This window comes from Leopardus geoffroyi, chromosome E3, assembly GCF_018350155.1.
Source record: "Leopardus geoffroyi isolate Oge1 chromosome E3, O.geoffroyi_Oge1_pat1.0, whole genome shotgun sequence".
NCBI lineage: Eukaryota > Metazoa > Chordata > Mammalia > Carnivora > Felidae > Leopardus > Leopardus geoffroyi.
In genome coordinates, this window is record NC_059340.1 from 23,141,530 (window position 1) to 23,160,902 (window position 19,373).

At 53.5% G+C, this 19,373-nt stretch overlaps 1 protein-coding gene across 4 annotated transcripts in view; it reads left to right on the forward strand.

Annotated features, from left to right (window-relative positions):
• ERN2 (endoplasmic reticulum to nucleus signaling 2) overlaps positions 1 to 19,373 on the forward strand; it is a 20,164-nt gene continuing 791 nt past the window's right edge. The window contains exons 1-20 of one of the 4 annotated variants that reach the window (XM_045461658.1): positions 1 to 1,479; positions 1,575 to 1,756; positions 3,717 to 3,822; positions 4,198 to 4,231; positions 4,465 to 4,537; positions 8,017 to 8,089; positions 8,231 to 8,338; positions 8,637 to 8,738; positions 9,688 to 9,952; positions 11,983 to 12,061; positions 12,149 to 12,296; positions 12,408 to 12,529; positions 13,249 to 13,404; positions 13,670 to 13,832; positions 16,154 to 16,238; positions 16,387 to 16,576; positions 16,658 to 16,757; positions 16,858 to 17,060; positions 18,497 to 18,644; positions 18,734 to 18,861. In XM_045461658.1, coding sequence (XP_045317614.1) covers positions 4,218 to 4,231; positions 4,465 to 4,537; positions 8,017 to 8,089; positions 8,231 to 8,338; positions 8,637 to 8,738; positions 9,688 to 9,952; positions 11,983 to 12,061; positions 12,149 to 12,296; positions 12,408 to 12,529; positions 13,249 to 13,404; positions 13,670 to 13,832; positions 16,154 to 16,238; positions 16,387 to 16,576; positions 16,658 to 16,757; positions 16,858 to 17,060; positions 18,497 to 18,644; positions 18,734 to 18,861 — 2,157 coding nt within the window. In that variant the 5' untranslated portion in view covers positions 1 to 1,479; positions 1,575 to 1,756; positions 3,717 to 3,822; positions 4,198 to 4,217. Of the gene's footprint in view, positions 1,480 to 1,574; positions 1,757 to 1,818; positions 2,043 to 3,716; positions 3,823 to 4,197; positions 4,232 to 4,464; positions 4,538 to 8,016; positions 8,090 to 8,230; positions 8,339 to 8,636; positions 8,739 to 9,687; positions 9,953 to 11,982; positions 12,062 to 12,148; positions 12,297 to 12,407; positions 12,530 to 13,248; positions 13,405 to 13,669; positions 13,833 to 16,153; positions 16,239 to 16,386; positions 16,577 to 16,657; positions 16,758 to 16,857; positions 17,061 to 18,496; positions 18,645 to 18,733; positions 18,862 to 19,373 lie in introns of those variants that run through there. The other 3 variants (XM_045461656.1, XM_045461657.1, XR_006708370.1) reach the window with 3 other exon arrangements.

A 19,373-nucleotide genomic window follows, 5' to 3' on the forward strand; every position in this document is an offset into this window, starting at 1 on the left:
GCTACGTTCACGCCCTGAGGTATTCAAGCACTCAAAAGCTAAAAGAAGCTTCCTTTTCTCTCTTTCTTCCCTTCTCTGAGGCGATGAATTTAGAGCAACTCAGCCTGAATAGAAGGGCTCTCAGGGAACATGAAGTTTTGGACGGCAAAACATTGTTAATATTTCAACATCGTAGCCCATTAAAACATACAGGCGTAGGGAAAAAGAACAATACTGGAGAAAATACAACAGAACGTTAACAGAGATGCTCTGTTTCCAGGAGGTGAAACCATGAATGAATTTTGTTTTATTTCTATTTCTCTGGATTTTATAAAGGTTCTACAATGTGTGTTATTCATATCATCACACACATAAAAAATGATTTATGTGAGTTCATTTGTAGGTTGCCTATGCAAATCGGGTTGATTTGCATGAGAAATGACTATGAATCCAAGCATAATTGACAGACACAATGTACGTTCCAAGGAAATGTACAGCCGTATGAAACATAAAGCATGAAGGAGGCTTCATTCACACCCTCAGTAGCTTCGGTTGGTTTCTAGAGCGACAAGCAATCGCTCGTGCTATGAAGTTAGGACCACTTGCCAACTGGGAGCCTTGGAACAGTTAAGCCTGAAGGGGTAACCAAGCAAACCACAGACTTTATGATGTACACGTTTCAAAAAGAGGCCTTTCGCCATGAGGCAGTTGGGTTTTTTAAGGCTGCAGTTGATGAAAACATGATTAGAGGGAGCCTTAGATCAGGGAGGTTCTTAAAAACAGAGCCTGAGGCAGGGATTCTTGCTCCGTGATGGGATGAACTCTCTGAGAGACGGGGGAGGGAGTGAAGCATGAGAAACTCCGCAGCACAAATTGTACCAGAGGTGGCTTCACCTTGAGGCGAAAGGGCCAGTCCCCGCCCCGTGTCAGTCAGTCATGGGCAGGAGGGCACGGGATGCTCCAGTCAACCAAGGGCAATTTTGTGGAGACGCAGGCACCTGTGAGCCCTCAGCAGCCCATCCTTGGAGCAGCGGAAGGATGGGGTTCCAGCCAGGCATGATTTAGTTGGTAGTTCTAGGTAATCGTGAGCTGATTACCATGAACCATGGTCGGGGCCATGTGCGGGAGTAGGTGACACTGGAGACACCAATGGTGGCGGCATCCTTGGGGTGGAGAGGAAGGCTATGGGCCAGCTAGCTAAGAACTCTTTGGTGGCTGTGGGGGCCGTGACCAAGAAGGCCAGGGATGACAGAGAGGAAGAGGCAGAGGGAGAGGCGGAGCCAGGCTGTCTGATGGTCAGATCAGCAGTGATTTTTACCCAAGGAAGAAGGAGAAATGCATGAGCCCAAACTTGACAACTCACTGGACCCTGCAGGCCCTGGCTGACCAAGTCGGGAGGTCTGCCAACAACAAGGACTGTAACCACCCCAGCAAGGGGTGCCCTGAGGCCATACTGTCTGATATCCAAGGCGGGGAAGCGTGGAAGTTCTACAAAGACAGGTACCTTATCTGTCCTGCTTACCAGGCTGCATAATGAGTGAATATTTACTGAAAGAATGAGTCCATCAGTTCACCTACATTTCATCACCTCTCAGTGGAGGCCCCTAGCATAGTAACAGCACGAGCTTTGAGGGGAGACGCCTGAGTCTGAATTCCAGCGTGAGCCTCAGCTTTTCCATCGGGAGTGCGGTGAAGATTGAATGAGCTAATAACGAAGGGTGTAGAGCGCTTGGTACAGCACTTGGCCGGTGGGAAAGTCCACGAATGGCCTCCGCAGGTAACCTCCCCGAGCCATCTCTAGCAGGGTGACTGGGGGGTGAGTGTGATCGGAAGGGCGGGGGAAGGAGCGGGACGCGGGCTGAGGTTGCGCCCCAGCCTCTGTGTACCCAAGGGGCCCAGCCCTGGGCGGAGTCTCCTCCGGGCCAGGCGGGGCCGTGCTGTCCCCTGGAGGCACTGAGGGACCGGCTATGGCGAGTGGGGCCCAGGGATGCGGCCGTTGGCCCCCGCTCCACCTCGGGCTCCTGCTCCAGCTCGCCGCGCTACTCCGGACGCCGGGGCTCCAGGTGAGAAGTGGGGCGGCCGCAGAGTCTCCCAGGTCAGGGGCGGGGGGAGGGGTTGGCGCACAGCGGAGCAACAGGGGCCGCCTTGCCCTCCTCCAGGTCCAGGTGGCCCCAAGTTGGACCCTGCCAGGAAGAACCTCCTAGCTGTGGGGGGGTTGCCTTTGCCCCCGCGAACACCTGATTGGAGAGATGTGCCAGCGTGGAAAGGCGCTGGTGGAGGGAACAGCCGCCCCTCCTGCAGCATGGGGGTGCAGGTGGAGAGAATAGCCTGGGGGCGGGGAAGGGGGGGCGGGGGCGGGGGGGGTTGCTTGGCCTCCTAAAAGTCCTGGGATGCGGGCTGGGACGTGGGATCAACTTAAGGGTCCTCTGTCTAGAAATGCGCCCACATACCCAGTTTTACAAATTCAGGCGACTCGCAGTCGTTCTCCCAAACCACGACTGGACCCTGGGCTCAGAACCTCTGGGATAAATAAGTAGGAGGTGTGGGAATCGGGTCCAGCCCCGCTAGGAGGTAAGAGTCCGGTTTTACAGAAATGCCTGGAGTGGGTAAAAGCACCCAGGCAAGAATCCACTCGTCGGGCCTGAAGCCCCCAGGACCACTAACTGGATCATGCAGGTGGCTCTTCGCGCCATTCCACTGTCCTGCTTCCAGCTCTGGGTCCACCCTTGGTTGCCAAGTAGGAATGTGAGCCGGGTGTGGCCGCAACAGGTCTCTCCAGAAAATTTAGAAAGACTGGAAATGAGACAAATTAGAAATTCAGATTTTTAAAAGTGAAACCTCTCCAATTTTAAAAATTGGTCGCTAATTAAAAACACATTTGTAAACACATTGATGGTCAAGCCACTCAGCTGTGGGCAATCAGCCTGCAGCTTCTTCTCAGAGCGCAAAGCAGGCTGGGAGAAGAGAGGGGCCAAGAGGCTGTTTGCTACCCCTCCACCAAGACCGTTGGCTCAGCTCCAAACCTGAGGGTCCTGGAGCAGGATGTGGCGTTTGCAAGGGTGCGGCGGGGCCACCCGGATGTTAGGGTTCCTGCTAGGAGCTCAGCCTCACCCTGTTTGCTCAAGGAGGGGCTAGAGCAGGTGAGTTAGCCCAGTGGAGGCCAGATGCAAGAGGAGCTCTGGCCCTCCCTCCCTTGGCCACCCCGAGCCTTGGTCCACAGGACCCCTGGAGCCTGGCACCAGAAGCAGCTGGGCCGGTTGGGGGGGCGGGTCACCCCAAGAAAAGCCACAGTGTGGCAAAGGAGGAAAAGGTTGCAGGTATCAGAGAGATGCCAGCAGCCGTTCCGCATGCTTTTCGGCTAATTACCTAACCAGCATGAGCCTCAGTCTCCCCGGCGCTGGGGAGAATAGCACCCATCTCGGAGGGAGACTGTGAAGTCCTTTCGTAAAGCCCTTTCGTCTTCTTTGGAAAACCAGGAAGAATTGAGGGGTGGGGAAGAGGACAAATTTTAGACACTGTGGGAGCCACCTCCCCCTCCCCCCACCCAGTTCCCACTGTAACCCCTCTCTAGGGTCAAGGAGATCAATGGGGGCCGCCAGCAGCTTCCCCAGTCCTGCTTCCTTCTTTGTCTGTCCCCCGCCCCCCGCGAGAAGGGGAGTCACAGCCAGCCTCGCATGCAGTGAGGACAAGGGGTGCCCCAGGCTCCTCAGAGAAGGTGACTTTGTTTCCCACTTCAGGTCCAGAGCCTCAGGCCGGAGAGCCTCCTGCTAGTGTCCACCCTGGATGGAAGTCTCCACGCACTGAGCAAGCAGACGGGGGACTTGAAGTGGACGCTGAAGGATGGTGAGCAAGGGGCAGTCACTCTTCCTTCCTTGGACCCTGAGTTGGGGGCTGGGGGGGGGGGTCACCGTGCATGGAAGATAAGTGCCTGGGGTCTAGGCTCCAACAAGCCAGTCTCTGCAGGCAGCTGCACCACTTCCCAGCTGTGTGGCCTTGGGAAAGTCACTTCGCCCCTCCGAGCCTCAATGTCCTTACCTGTAAAATGGGGCCAAGGGTAATGACCCTACTTCACAGAGTTCTCGGGAGGATTAAATTACATGCGTGTCAAGTGAGTGGCTCAGTGCCTGGCCCACAGTAAGCACCCCGTGAATTTGAGCTGTGCTTGTCAGCGGGCGGTATGGAGGGGGTTACTCATACTTCACGTCCCTGTGCCCACAGATCCCATCCTCCAAGGGCCAATGTATGTCACCGAGTAAGTGAACCTGCGGTCTTTGAAGGAGGGGGCATCGGGAGATGGGGAGGCCACAGTTGTCTGGAGGGGGTTCGGCGGGCCGGGGGTAGGGGCATGTTGGAAGGAAGGGAAGAGGTTTGGATCTGGAGCTGTGTGGCGCCTCCTACTAGCTGGGGAAGATGGCGGCAAAGGGGGCCTTCAGGAAACCAGGGGGCATGAGCCTAACCCTCCCCCTGTTCCTCTCTGCCCCACAGGACAGCCTTTCTCTCAGACCCAGCCGATGGCAGCCTATACGTCTTGGGGACCCAGAAACAGCAGGGATTGATGGTGTGCTTCCTACAGTGCTTGGGATGGGAGAGGGCCTGGGCTTCCATTATCCAGAGCAGGGGGCGCCGAATGGTCAGCGTCTGTGTGTCCTGCAGAGGCTCTGGGTGCATTATGGGAAGGCTGGGACCTGCTGAAAGGGGGTGGTGTGGTGGTTCGAGCCGTCTACAGAGCAGGCTGTCGGGCCTCTGAGGGTGTCCCAGGGGCTTCTCCAGGACTGGGGGGGCTTCAAGGGGGGAAATGACGCATCATTTAGTTTTGCCAAGTGAATAGTTACCCCAAAACCCAATGGCTGAAAATGCCAGCCACTTATTTACCCCACAATTCGGGGGGCGGGGGTGGCACTTCAGGCTGGACTGAGCCGGTGGTCTTGACTAAGCTCGCTCAAGCCTCTGTGGCCGGCTCCTGGTCCGCTGGATGGTTGTTGTGCCGACGGTTGGTGGTTGGCTGGCTTTTGAGAGGGGCCGCTGGGCCACGTGTCCCTCATCCTTGTCAGGTGAGCCTGGGCTTGTCCACGTGTTAGCAACAAGGGAGCCAAAGAGAAGGCCAGGCCTGTGCACAAGCACTTGCCCAACTATGCTTGTATCACATTCTCTGATGTCTTATTAGCCAAAGCAAGTCCAGTGGCCGAGCGCAGAGTCAAGCGGTGAAGAAATCGACTCCAGTTGTTTAGGGGAGTTGCTGAAAAGTCGCAAAGGGGCGTGCACAGAGGGGAGAAGAGGAACTTGCAGCCGTTTCGGCTGCCTTCTACATCAGGATGCCTATGGAGGCTGTTGAACGCGACTCTGGATTTGTCACAAGGAACAGGGCGGAATGTGCTGTGTCAGAACTTTGTGCCATAGGAAGGCTGCCAGAAAGGTCTCAAGTACGTGTAGGAAGCTGAGTTGACAAGCGATGTTAGCACGGAAGTCAGGCGAGGTCCCAGCAGCAAACAGCACACTCCAACAGGTTAGCTCGAGGACGTGCTATTAAAGGATTGACCTACAAAGGTGCGGGCAGAGTGTGGGAAGCCACGGGGCCCCGTGCAGTATCCCGTGGCCCATAACAGTGGGGGGCCGTTATCAGCCCTAAGCCCAGGGGGAGCGGGGACATTGGCTCTTACAGTGTTCATGCAGGAGCGACACGTGTCTCTTCTGCTCCGTTCCCATTGGCTAAAGCGAGTCATGGCCGCGTGTACTTTAAGCAGGAAAGAAGGACAATCCCAGAAGAAGAACCAGAATATTTGTGAGAAGTGTTCCTCATCCCCCAGCCAATCTTCCAACTCCAATTTAAAGTCCAAGCTCTTTCCCAGCCTGTGACCTTACAGCCAGCCGCCCTCACTTCCGGCCACTCTTCCTTTCTCTACCCCCGCCCTCCCAGGTTCGCTGGCCTTCTTGCTGTTCCTCAAATATGCCGGTCGGTAGCTCTCCCTGCCCAGGGCCTCTACACCGGGGCCATCCCTCCACTCAGAGCTCTTCCTGCACGTGACCTTATGGCTCACCTCCTCGCTCGGCTTAGGTTCTCACTACCCTGGCCCGCTGCTCTGAAATAGCATCTCAAGGGGTGCCTGCGTGGTCGAGTGACCGACTTCCGCTCAGGTCATGATCTCGTAGTTGATGAGTTCGAGCCCCGCATCAGGCTCTCTGCTGTCAGCGCGTTGCCCACTCGGGGTTCTCTCTCTGCACTTCCCCTGCTCTCTCTCTAAAATAATAAACATTTAAAAAATCTTTAAAATAGCATCTCAAACCACTCTATCCCAGTTCAGTAAGTTGTTTTTTTTTTTTTCTTTTTTTGTGGCATTTATCATTACTCGGTGTTACGTTATGTATTTTGTTGTTTATTATCTCTCCCTTCCACACGCCAGAGATGTAACTACGCAGGAAGGAACTTTGTCAGTCTCCGTTACTACTGGTCCTGGCACCTGGCTAATAATAGGTGCTCATTAAATCGTTGAATGAATGAATGAACTCTTTCCAGCGATCTTTCTTCAGTCCCCCACATTAGGTAGTTCCACTTGTGCTTCTTATCACAGCACGAGCTGTGCCTACCAATTACAGGTTGTAATGACTCCTTTTGTTGTCGGTGCTGACTATGCCCCTGGGAAGCCCGGATTCTCTTGCCCTCAGTCCTAGAGTGTGCTTCGAGTGGCGACAGTTCTGTATGTGGAGTTTGGGGATTTTTTTCATTTTGATACAATTTCCAACATAAGAGAGAAAAATGCAGAGCGCCTGGGTGGCTCAATTGGTTTGAGCGTCTGACTCCTGATCTCTGCTCAGCTCACGATCTCACGTGAGTTTGAGCCCTTCATTGGGCTCTGTGCTGACAGTGTGGAGCTTGCTTGAGATTCTCTCTCTTTCTCTCTCTCTCTCCCCCTCCCCTGCGCGCTCTCTCTCTCTCTCAAAAAAAACTTTAAAAAAGGAAAGAAATGGGGCACCTGGGTGGCTCAGTCAGTTAAGTGTCCACCTTTGGCTCAGGTCATGATCTCATGGTTCGTGAGTTTGAGCCCCGTCTCGGGCTCTGTGCTGACAGCTCAGAGCCTGGAGCCTGCTTTGGGTTCTGTGTCTCCCTCTCTCTCTCTCTGCCCCTCCCCCACTTGTGCTTCTGTCTCTCAAAAATAAACAAATAACATCAGAAAGAAAGAAAAATGCAAGAATAGTACAAAGAAATTCTTTATTCCCTTTACACAGATTCATCAATTTTTAACATCTTATTACCTTTGCTTTATCATTCTTCCTTAATGGATAGGTGATAGATAGATAGACAAGGTATATACACACTTTCTTTTTTTAGATTAAAAAAAAATTAAAGTAATCTCTACACCCAAGGTGGGGCTCGAACTTACAACCTTAAGATCAAGAGTCCCGTGCTCCACCACCTGAGCCAGCCAGGCGCCCCTATGCAATTTCTGTTTCTGAACTGTTTGTGAATGAGTTGCAGACCTGCCTCTTCACCCCTCAAGGGGGACTACGTATTCCTAAGGATGAGTATAAATGATCAAAAGCAGGAAATTTAACGTGGATGCGATAGTATTATCCAATCCACAGTCCATGGTAGTTTTTCAAGTGTCCCATTGGTGTCCTTTATTGTTTTCCTCATCCAGAATCTGACCCAGGATCACCTGCTGTGTTTGGTCATCATGTCTCTTGGGTGTCCTTTAGTCTGGAACCGATCCTCAGCTTCTCTGAGGCCGTCCTGGCCCTTGAAGCCCTGAGGTCCCTGCAGCTGTTTAGAGGGGGATGTCAGGCCGGATCCATCAGGGGGCATCTCGGGAAGGAGCGGGGGATTTCCCCAGTTCAAGAGGCTGTGTAGCATAGTGGTTAAGTGTGCTGGCTCCTGAAACTGATCACCTGGGTCTAAGGCCTGGCTCTGCCGTTTACCAGTGGTGTGACAATAGCCGAGTTACTTACCCTCTCTGGGAAAGGAAGATTCGAATAATTGTACCTAGTGAGTAGGTCGTATGTGTTTTTCTGCTCTTTCTCCTTCCCCGAAACTTTCCCTCTCAGAGGCTGCCGTTTACCATCCCCGAGCTGGTTCATGCCTCCCCGTGTCGCAGCTCTGATGGCGTCTTCTACACGGGTAAGCATCTCTCCAGCCTGCGGGTCCAGGTCCAGCAGGGACGGGGACCTAGTCACGGTGGGCCAGCTGGGCACAGGACAGCCAGGCTGCACAGCCTGTCCCAGGCCATCCTGAGGGCTGGCACACCTTCCACCTCCACAGGCCGGAAGCAGGATGCCTGGTTTGTGGTGGACCCTGAGTCAGGAGAGACGCAGATGACGCTGACCACAGAGGGTCCCTCTACCCCCCGCCTCTACATCGGCCGAACACGTGAGTCAGGCCCCAGCTGCTCCCCAAGCTGTGGGCGTCTGGCCCCCTCCTTTGTGCTGCCCAGGCCTGGCTGTTGGCTGTCCAAGTTGAATCCAGGCCAGTCAGTCAATCTTTAGTCAACAACCATTTCACTGAGTGCTAAACAAGGAGCTGAGGACACAGCAGTAACCCAAACATCCTGTGACGCTCACAGACTCTGGCCTCCAGGATGGGTGCCAGATGGTACTCCCTGGGGCTGGGGGCGGGGGAGGACTCTCACGTGGGTACCCCTGGTAACCCTGCTTCTGGGCACTCGCAGAGTACACGGTCACCATGCATGACCCCAAGTCCCCGGCCCTGCGCTGGAACACCACCTACCGCCGCTACTCGGCACCCCCCATGGATGGCTTGCCTGGGAAATGTGAGTGTCCCCTTTCTCTGGCTCCGACCTTGGAGCAAGGTCCCCAACTCAGGGGACTCTGAGTGGCATCCACGACCAAGCCCCACCACATTCTGAATGACACACCCTTGATGGGTGACCCTAAGTGAACCCCTTAATGCCCAGCCTGACCCCCACTGAACGATCCTTAACATCCTAGTTCCTCCATATTCCCAATGAGCTGAGCCAGGTAACTCTGGGTGACTCCCCTTGTCCTGAGTGACCCAAGCAACCCTCAAACACTCTGAGGAGTCCCCACATGTCCTAACTGACCCCCAATGTTGAACGACCCCTGAGAGATGACTCTAAGTGATCTCCCCCAAGATTAACCCCTCTCAGGTAATTCTGACCACTCCCTTGATATTATGACTGTCCTACCCAGTTGCCTGAGTGACCTTACAGGTGCCCCTAAGCTACTCCTTGTACGCTGACTTCATCGTTTTATGAGAACCCAAGCAAATACACATAAACATCACAACGGACACTCCAGGGCCCCTAACTAACCCCTTCACACTCTAAATGGCTCCCAAGTGACCCACATGCCTCTAGGCCACCCTGATTGACCTCTCCTGGGTGATATGATATCAATCAGACTATGGCTGACTACCCCACATCCTAAGTGACCTCTCTCAAGTGACCTGGACTGATTCACACACCTTAAGTCACCTTTGAACGACCCTGACAGAGCCCTCCATTCTACACAGCTCTCCAGTTGACCCTGACTAGTCCCCTGACCGATCAAAGCGACCCAGTGAAATGTGACTGACCTTCCCATGTCCTCATAAGCCTCCAGGTGATCTCACCTGGCCCCCACATGCCTGAGTGGCCCTCCTGATGGCCTACCTCGGGCAGCTTCCCCACCCCAAGATGCTCTGAGATGCCTCACATCCAAGCTCCCTGGCCATATCTCCCCAGCTGTCTTTCTTGGCAGACATGAGCCACCTGGCATCCTGTGGGATGGGCCTGCTGCTAACCGTGGACCCAGGAAGTGGGGCGGTGCTGTGGACGCAGGACTTGGGCATGCCCGTGATGGGAATCTACACCTGGTACCAGGACAGCCTGCGTCAGCTACCCCATCTCACGCTGGCTCGGGACACCTTGCATTTCCTCGCCCTCCGCTGGGGCCACATCCGACTGCCTGCCTCAGGCACCCAGGACACGGCTACCTACTTCTCCGCCTTGGACACCCAGCTTCTGTAGGTGCCCATCCCTGGGACCGGGGAGGAGCCCTCTGGACAGGTGTGATGTTTGAGGATGACACACTTGTACAGCTGAACCAGCTGGTTCAAACTGGTTATTTACCAAACTGATAAATAACCAGTGCCCAGTATCACCCCCCACCCACCCACCCAAGTGCCCCCAGGACCTTCTGGATAGCCCTGTTATTCAGTGACTTCTGGGTACAATCTAGCCTAGAGGGGGCCTCCAGGTCTCCACTCCAGTGTACAGATGGAGACTGTTCTGCTTGGTAGGTGCAATGCCTTAATTGTTAAAGACTATTATTCTTACTTATAGTACCAAATACCCTAGAGTTCCCATCTTAGGAAATAAAGAGACAGACTGGTAAAATCAGGGGTTATCTATTAATTCAGTTCTTTACTCTTTCAGCTCATTACACAAATAATAATTGAGCACTTACTGTGTACCAATCACTTGTTAGACTCTGGAAGTATAATAATACAGTCAGTGTTCCCACCTATAGAAATCTGAGTCTAGTGGGGGAAACAAGTGTGTAAGAGGGCAATTATAATATGGTATGATAGAGAATAACAGAGGTATAGATTTGCCATAGGAACGTATAGGAAGGGTACTTACATTGAGACCAGGGACAAGAGGCAGTCATGGAAAGCTTCCTGGAGGAAAGGACATATACATTGAAAACTGAAGGATGAATAGAAAATAAGAGAAAGAGCATTGCAGCCAGGGAACAGAAATTAAATAAGCCTGGAGCATAGATCTGAGCAGTGTTAAGCAGGGATCTGGTAGGATCATTTAAATGGTTTGTACATTTTCTCCTAAGGCTAAGGAAAAGTCATTGGAGGGTTTGTTTGTTTTTTTAAATTTTTTTTTTCAACGTTTATTTATTTTTGGGACAGAGAGAGACAGAGCATGAACGGGGGAGGGGCAGAGAGAGAGGGAGACACAGAATCGGAAACAGGCTCCAGGCTCTGAGCCATCAGCCCAGAGCCTGACGCGGGGCTCGAACTCACGGACCGCGAGATCGTGACCTGGCTGAAGTCGGACGCTTAACCGACTGCGCCACCCAGGCGCCCCCATTGGAGGGTTTTAAGCAAAGAAGTAATTTGATCATCTTTTCATTTTAGAAAGACAACTCTGGCTGCAGTGTGAAGAATATCTTAGAGCTGTGTAGTGAGGAAGGACACACATATAGAATATTGTGTTAGTTCAAGCATGAGATAAAGACCTTCTGGGCTATGGAAACAATAGAGATGGGAAAAAGTGGAAAGCAAGAGATATGAAGAGGGAAAAACAGTAAGAATTTGGTGATCAGGGAGTTTGGTGATTGTGAGCAAGGACTCAAGGGTCATGTTCAGGTTTCTAGAAACACATGGATGCTATTGTTTTCAGAGGTAGGGAGCACTAGAGGAAGAAGAGGAGGAGGTGGTAAGGAATGAAGTGATGAGTTCAGATTTAGAGAACTGAGGTCTTGAAAGAGGTCTGGGCCAGACACAGATTTAGAAACCATGACTATAGAGCTTGTATCAGTTAGGTTTTGCTGCATAACAAAGCACTCCCAAAGCTTACAGCTTAAAAAACAATGAACATTTATTATTTTTCAAGAGCCTGTGGGTTAGCTGAGTGGTTTTCTGATCTGAGCCATCTTAGTATCTGCAGTCAGCTGGTGGTTTGGCTGAGCCTGGATAGTTTGGGTTGGCACCTCTCACCTATATCATAGTTAGTGGGCTGTTTAGCCTGGGGGGTGTGAAAGGCGGTCTTTCATGCCCCAGCAGGCTAGCCTGGGTTTTCTCACATGGTGGTCTCAGGGTTCCAGAGAACAACATGGGAGGACAAGCCCCAAAGCACAAACACTTCTCAAGCCTCTGCTTGTGTCACATTTGCTTTTGTCTCCTTATCCAAAGCAAGTCATATAGCTAAGCGCAGAGTCTATGTGGGAGGGGACATGACAAAGACACCAGTATAGTGGTAACTGAAATGACTCACCAGAATCACTCATCCTTCTCCCTTTTTTCTTCTCCCTCACTAGGATGACACTGTATGTGGGGAAGGATGAAGCTGGCTTCTATGTTTCTAAAGCACTGGTTCACACAGGGGTGGCGCTAGTGGTGAGAAGGGGTCTCTGATGGGCTGGAAGGAGGGGATGCAGCAGGAAAGGAGTGCCCTCGCTCATGACTCTCTATCTTCTGCCATAGCCTCGTGGACTGACCCTGGCCCCCATGGATGGCCCCACCACAGATGAAGTGACACTCCAAGTCTCAGGCGAGCGAGAGGGCTCACCTAGCACGGCTGTCAGATACCCCTCAGGCAGTGTGGCCCTCCCTAGCCAGTGGCTGCTCATTGGTGAGATTCTTCTGGCTCAGGTTTGGAGTAGATGAAGGATCTATGAGCCCAGCTCCTGAGCTGGAAGGCTGAGGTTACCTTCAGCCAGCTGACTTTTGCTCTGCTTCTTAGGACACCACGAACCACCGCCAGTCCTGCATACCACCATGCTGAGGGTACATCCCACCCCAAGGAGTGGCACTGTTGAGAACAGACTCTCAGAGAGCACGCAGCCTCCAGCCCTCTTCCCGGAGGTCAGCGCTAGCAGGGCAGAGGGCATGGGAGGGGAGACTTGGCATGTTGGGAGGTCTCCAATGGACCTTTTCCTCAGCCTACTAGGAATAACATTTGAAGGTGGGTCAGTTGATCCCATGCAATTTTCTGGAAGAAAGACATACACATATGGTGTTATTGCCAGAAAGGTATAAGAAGGGTCAAAGGATATCTAAGCTGTAAAATATGGATCACAGTTTTAATTCTTCGTCAGTGTAAAAATTACAAAATATTTATCAAGTGAGAAAATGTAAACAGAAAACCTGTAAAATCATGCTCTCCTGGGAGAGGGTTGGGGCAAGAATCACTAGTAGTTCAAGGTTAGAACAGCCATGATCTGGAGCAGTAATTCTCAAGTTCTGGTTGCTCATCAGAATTACATGGGAGCCTGCTCAAGCCCCACTGAATCAGAATCTTTGGAGATGGATATCTGAATTTCTTGGTGATTCTCCAAGACTAATCTGTATTTTTTAGTGATGTCCCAGGAGAGGCTGTTAGCTGGGTTTTGAAGACCACGCTCCGGGGACACAATGATGTTTCAGCACCACGGACAGCACCGTGTTTCCCACCATGTGGCCTAATTACTCCCTGCCCCGTCAACTAAACCCAGAACTAAGCCCAGCAGCCCTGTCCTGAGTGATGAAGAAGGGTAGGGGTTCCACATTGGGTGAGTGTGCTAAGAGTGTTCTTTTGTCCTCAGCTCCTGAGCCTGAGCCGTGAGAAGCCTTGGAGCCCGGAGCTGCATCCTGAAGAGAAAACCCCAGAACTGTATCCAGGGCTGGGACCCCAAGACCTATTGGCAGCTAGCCTCACTGCTGTCCTCCTGGGAGGGTGGATTATCTTCCTAATGAGGCAGGTAAGCCCGTTGCCCCTGACCTCAGGTGCGTCGTAGGGTCTTCCTAGGGGGAATTCTGCTCCTTCTCTCCAAGACCACTCAGCAGCTCTCTCCCTCACCCAGCTCCCATTCTGCCCCCTGCCTTCCTCCCAGCAGCTCCTCGAGCCCCCACTACTGTGTTCTGTATGTTCACGGTCCCATGCCAGGCTGTCTCAGGCACTGCCACGGGGCCCTTCACGGGGCAGGGCCTGGCCAAGGCTGAGCCCTCTTCGGCCCTGTATGTCAGCAGCAGCAGCTGGTGGAGAAGCAGCAGCAGGCCCTCCTGGCACCTGCAGACCCTCCTCACATCACACAGCATGCTCAGTCCCAGCCACCAGGGGCCACCCCACAGAGCCAGAAGGGCCTTCGAAGCCCCTCAGAGCAAGCCCAGGCAGTCGAAGACCCAGAAGGTAAGCCTAAGTGAACAGTAAAGGGCAGAGTCAGGGACAGAGAAAAAAGGGGGCGGATTTAGCTTTCAAGTTGGCTTATTAGAAGCCATTACAGTATGGTGGTTAAGCCCAAGTGAGTTAAGAGAATATTTCCAATCCAGCCTTCTATGCAGTTAAGCACTGGAGAAATATCTGCCATCATTTTTTTATCATTATTTTCAAGGACTCTGGATGCACATAAAACTGGGTATAGATCAAACCCCACTATCGGTTAACTTAGGTTGCTTTCTTTCCTCCTCTGAGCTTTGATTTTCTCATCTGTCAAATAGGAAAAATAACACCCACCTCACTGTGAGAGGCTACCAGCATTATTATGATTAAATCACTCCTAGGTGATGTTAACAACATTTGGGTTAGTTTGACATCATATTTGGTAACAGTAATAGTAAATTACTATCATTTTGTTCTTTTTCCTCTCTTTAGGGCTTTTTTATTTTTTTTAGGTTTTCTTTTTAAAGGTGTGAGCCAGTATTTTTATATTTTTTAAATGTTTAGTATTTTTGAGAAAGAGAGCACACGCAGGAGAGAGGCAGAGAGAGAGGGAGACAGAGGATCCAACAGCAGAGAGCCTGCTGTGGGGCTCAAACTCACAAACCATGAGATGATGACCTGAGCTGCAGTCCGACGCTTAACTGACTGAGCCACCCAGGCGCCCCCTAGGACTTTTAAACACTTCTCTTCTCTTTTGTCCATTTAATTTCAAGCTGGCATCTGTGGGGTGCTCCAAGGGGGATTTCACATGCTTTTGTTGTTCAGTCTGGGCTATTTCTCCTGCTTCTTGGGCTTCAGGCTGGACTGGCCTTCGGTCCTTAGCATGAGCTGCTCGCTGCTACCTCCTGGTCACTGCCCAAACCACTAGTTCACGCCTTGGAGCCACTCTGCTGCCCCCTTAACTCCAGCTGAAGCTCCCCCAGCCCCACCCACGCTCGGCCTGACGCTTCAGTGCTGCTCCCTGCATCCACCCCTGTGTTCACCCTGCCTTTGCTGAGACAGAACTGCTCCCCTTCCTGAGGGGTCTGCTCTGCCAGAAGGTGCTCCCCGCAGAGTTGCCTGAGCCCTGAGGGGTTGCTGTTCTTGTCACTTCACTGGCTCTGGAGGGTCCACATAATATCCACCCAGCGCACCCAGAATCCCTCAACTCCTTGGGTCTTCGGACTCCAGCTTTCCCCAGACGGGCCAGACTCCATCTTTTCCCAGGATGCTTCTCACCAAAGCGTTCCTCTTTGTCATTGTCCTTCATCAGCCTTCATGACCACAGTCCATTAGACCCCTGCCTTCTGAGCTGCCAGAAATGGGCCCGCTCTTACCTGTGCTTCCAGGCCCTGAGACCATCACTCCCGAGAGTCCAGGGTCTAGAAATTTAGGTTCCTGCCCACATCTTGCCAACAGATGGCAGTGAATTTTTACCAAAATAATCCAGAGCAATCCTGAGGGACAGCTTGGTACCCTTCTCACTGATCCTTATGCTACTTTTCATTTGCTTTTCCTGGAGCTAATTGCAGAGACCGAAGCAGGCAGCACTTCCTGAGTAGAGTGTTCTCAGGGCCACTGCATTGCACAACTCTTGGGGCACCGTATACGTTGAATTGTATGAATGGTGTCCCTTGGGGCTGAGCAGGGCATAGCCATGCCTGGGTCACTGTGAAGGGTCTCTCGCAAGCTACCCAAAGGGAAGAGTGTAACTGTTCAAGACTACAACTCTCTGCCTGCCTGAGCCAACCTCATCCTTAAGAGGAAACCAAGGCATTCCAGGGGCTCCCTGGCACCCTAGGACAGGGACAACTCCGGGACAGCTTAGCATCTGAATGCTCACTGCTGCCCCCTCCCGTTGGGGGCAGTCTCTCATGGGATGGCACTCACCCTTACTATGCTGCCAACTGTTTAAAGCCAGTTCCTCAGTGAAAAGGGTTTATTATAACTGGCAAGAGTAGGGTAGGGTGGGGTGGGGTGGGTGGGTGGGAATCCTGGCAGAGGAAGTAAAGAAAGAAATCTGGACAGCAACGAATGAGGGAGGATGATAAGGAGGGTAATCTATCAGCCCTCACCACCACCCTCCTCCCACACATTCATTTAATCCACAGTAATGGGTGTGGGATCGTCAACACGAGTCCCACTTTACACATGAGAAAACCAAGGGCACAGGGGTTAAGTTGCCAAGGATGTACAAAGAGGAAGTGGCAGCCCCAGGCCGGGCGTGGAGGCAGCGGGAGGGACTGGACTGAGAAGAGGGGAGGCTGTGGGCGGAGCAGAGCTCCCTGTCACTGCGCCCTCTTCTCCGCTAGCTGAGCAGCTCACCGTGGTGGGCAAGATTTCCTTCAACCCCAAGGACGTGCTGGGCCGCGGGGCAGGCGGGACGTTCGTTTTCCGGTGAGTGGCAGTCAGGAGCTGGGCTGGAGGTGTGGCTGTCGCGGCACTTTTGGCCACTGTCCCTCGGGGAGCCATGCTTTCCCAAGGCTCCCCGAGGTGGGTGCAGGCGGGAGCCTTTTCCTTCGTCTTCCCTCTCTGAACCTCCCAGGGGCCAGTTGGAGGGCCGGGCCGTGGCTGTCAAGCGGCTGCTCCGTGAATGCTTCGGCCTGGTCCGGAGGGAGGTCCAGCTGCTGCAGGAGTCGGACAGGCACCCCAATGTGCTCCGCTACTTTTGTACCGAGCGGGAACCCCAGTTCCACTACATCGCCCTGGAGCTCTGCCAGGCCTCCTTGCAGGAGGTGAGCCAGAGCTCGCAGGGGCGGTGGGGCGCTGGTAGGGTCCCGGGTTGCAGAGTGACTCTCTGTCCCTCACCCCCTCAGTACGTGGAAAACCCTGAGCTGGAGCGCTGGGGCCTGGAGCCCGGGGAGGCGCTGCAGCAGCTGATGTCCGGCCTGGCCCACCTGCATTCCCTACACATCGGTATGCCCCGCCCCCGCGCTCGCCCTCCATCCCAGGCCCCGCCCCCCACCCCTGGCTCCGCCTTCCCCACCGCCAGCGCTCAGCTCTGCTCTGTTCTCAGTGCACAGGGACCTGAAGCCGGCCAACGTCCTCATCGCGGGGCCTGACGGCCCTGAGGGCCGAGGCAGGGTGGTGCTCTCAGACTTTGGCCTCTGCAAAAAGCTGCCTGTCGGCCGCTGCAGCTTCAGCCTCCGCTCGGGCATTCCCGGCACGGAAGGCTGGATGGCACCCGAGCTCCTACAACTGCTGCCCACCGACAGCCCTGTGAGTCCTCCCCCCTCCCTGGCCGCGTGCCTCTCCAGATACGGCCAAGCTTGTTTCTTCATCTGTAAAGTGGGCACAGTTCATCCCTTCTGACCTAGAGGAGCAGTTCTCAACCAAGGACTGTTTCACTGCCCAGGGGACATTGGGCACTGTTTGGAGACATTCTTGGTTGTCATACATGGCAATGGAATCGGGGTTTGCTACTGGCATTGGGTGGGCTAGAGGCCTAAACACCCTACAATGCACAGGACAGCCCCCCATGACAATTATCCGCCCCCAGGTGTCAATAGTACCAGGGTTGAGAAATCCTGAGCTGGAAAAGGGTTTTCAGTCTGCACTGTGCAGCAGAATCACTGGGCAACTCTGAAAAGTCAGATGCCCAGAGCTCATATGCTGTGATTCTGACCCGATCAGCCTGGAGTAGGGCCCCAGGTGTCCTAATGTGTAGCCAGAGAGAGCCACTGGTGTCAAGGGTTTGGGGAGCACCAGATGAGCGAATACAGTTGAAGCCCAGAGCAGTGTCTGACTTCCAGAGACGCTGGAGTCTGAGACTCCAGGCTTACGGAGTTTTGAGCTGTCAGTGTGCAAGTGGAATATGAAGCCATGCACACAGATGGGAGTTAACAGGAATGGTCAGGCACTAGGCAAAGCAACACCCGAGTCAAGAGAAAGCAGGAGGTGGGCACCTGGCAGCCAAAGGGACTGATGTTATAAGCCCGTACAGATTTTATTAGCGGCCAGTATTTTAACTTGAGAAATTCCACGTTACAATCTGGATTTCGGGATCCTCTTGGAAAATCAAAGCTCTGTCACCAGGGAGAGTCCCCTGGAGGCAGGCAGCTGGAGCGAAGTCCGGCTGTCACCACTGGGAGGGCAGGTGCCACTTCATTGCCTCGTGCCTGGCCAGCTTCACTCCTGTTACCTGCTAGACCTGGAGGAACACAGCTTGGACACCTGCACCAGTGGCTCAGTAGGGCAAAGGTTTTTTTTTTTTTTTTTTTTTTTTTTTTAATTTTTTTTTTCAATGTTTATTTATTTTTGGGACAGAGAGAGACAGAGCATGAACGGGGTAGGGGCAGAGAGAGAGGGAGACACAGAATCGGAAACAGGCTCCAGGCTCTGAGCCATCAGCCCAGAGCCTGACGCGGGGCTCGAACTCCCGGACCGCGAGATCGTGACCTGGCTGAAGTCGGACGCTTAACCAACTGCGCCACCCAGGCGCCCCGTAGGGCAAAGGTTTTGATGAAAACCAGGGGCCCCTTCCAACGGCGCAGAGGGGAGGAGATCCCAGGCCAAGGAAATGGCGCTCAGGACGCACCCTGGAGTTCTAGTCTGAACCAAAGCCCTGGCTACTGTATCAGCCCATGGGAGACTTGAACCAGAGAGGCTTCCTGGAAGCAGGGACCGCTTCCTTATGTCTGTCTCTCTGCCCCCAGACAAGCGCGGTGGACATCTTCTCTGCAGGCTGCGTGTTCTACTATGTGCTTTCTGGCGGCAGTCACCCGTTTGGAGAGAGTCTTTACCGCCAGGCAAACATCCTTGCAGGGGCTCCCTGTCTGGCTCACCTGGAGGAAGAGACCCACGGTGAGGGGCCTGGGCCTGGCAGAGGAGGGAGGAAGCAGGGAACAGGGCTGGGCAGGCCTGAAGCCATCCCTTTTTGGTCCCCATTACAGACAAGGTGGTTGCCCGGAACCTGGTTGAGACCATGCTGAACCCCTTGCCGCAGGCCCGCCCCTCTGCTCACCAGGTGCTGGCCCACCCCTTCTTTTGGAGCAGAGCCAAGCAGCTCCAGTTCTTCCAGGTCAGAGGGAGATCTTGGGAACAGCCCCAGAAAGTCCCAAATCCGGGTCTTGAGTGATAAGGAAGGGGAAGCCAGAGTGGCTGGGCAGAGACTTGTCTGCCTGTTCCAGGCATCCCAGCTCCTTCTCTAAACCAAGCTCGGACCTTAGACTCCTAGATGCTGCCATGTGGACACTCCAGCTGCTCACTACCAGACTTCCCGGCCCCGCTGCTGGTCCCCAGCACCCCTCCTCCCCGCCCCACATGACACACGCCCCATGCCTAGTTGTCACTTATGCTATACGGGTGCCCAGATAGTCCACCCCACTGGTGGGACCTTGAGCAAGAGACTCTGTGCCTCGGAGCCTCAATGTGCTCATCTGTGAAATGGGGACAACAGTACCTACCTCACAGGTTGGTGAAGACCTGGAAGGTAACATGGAGACATGGCACAGAGAAGCTGGACTCCAGGGCCACCAATCCTTACCCTAACCCAAGAAGCTTCTGCTGATTTGCTCCCCCAAGCTGTAGGGC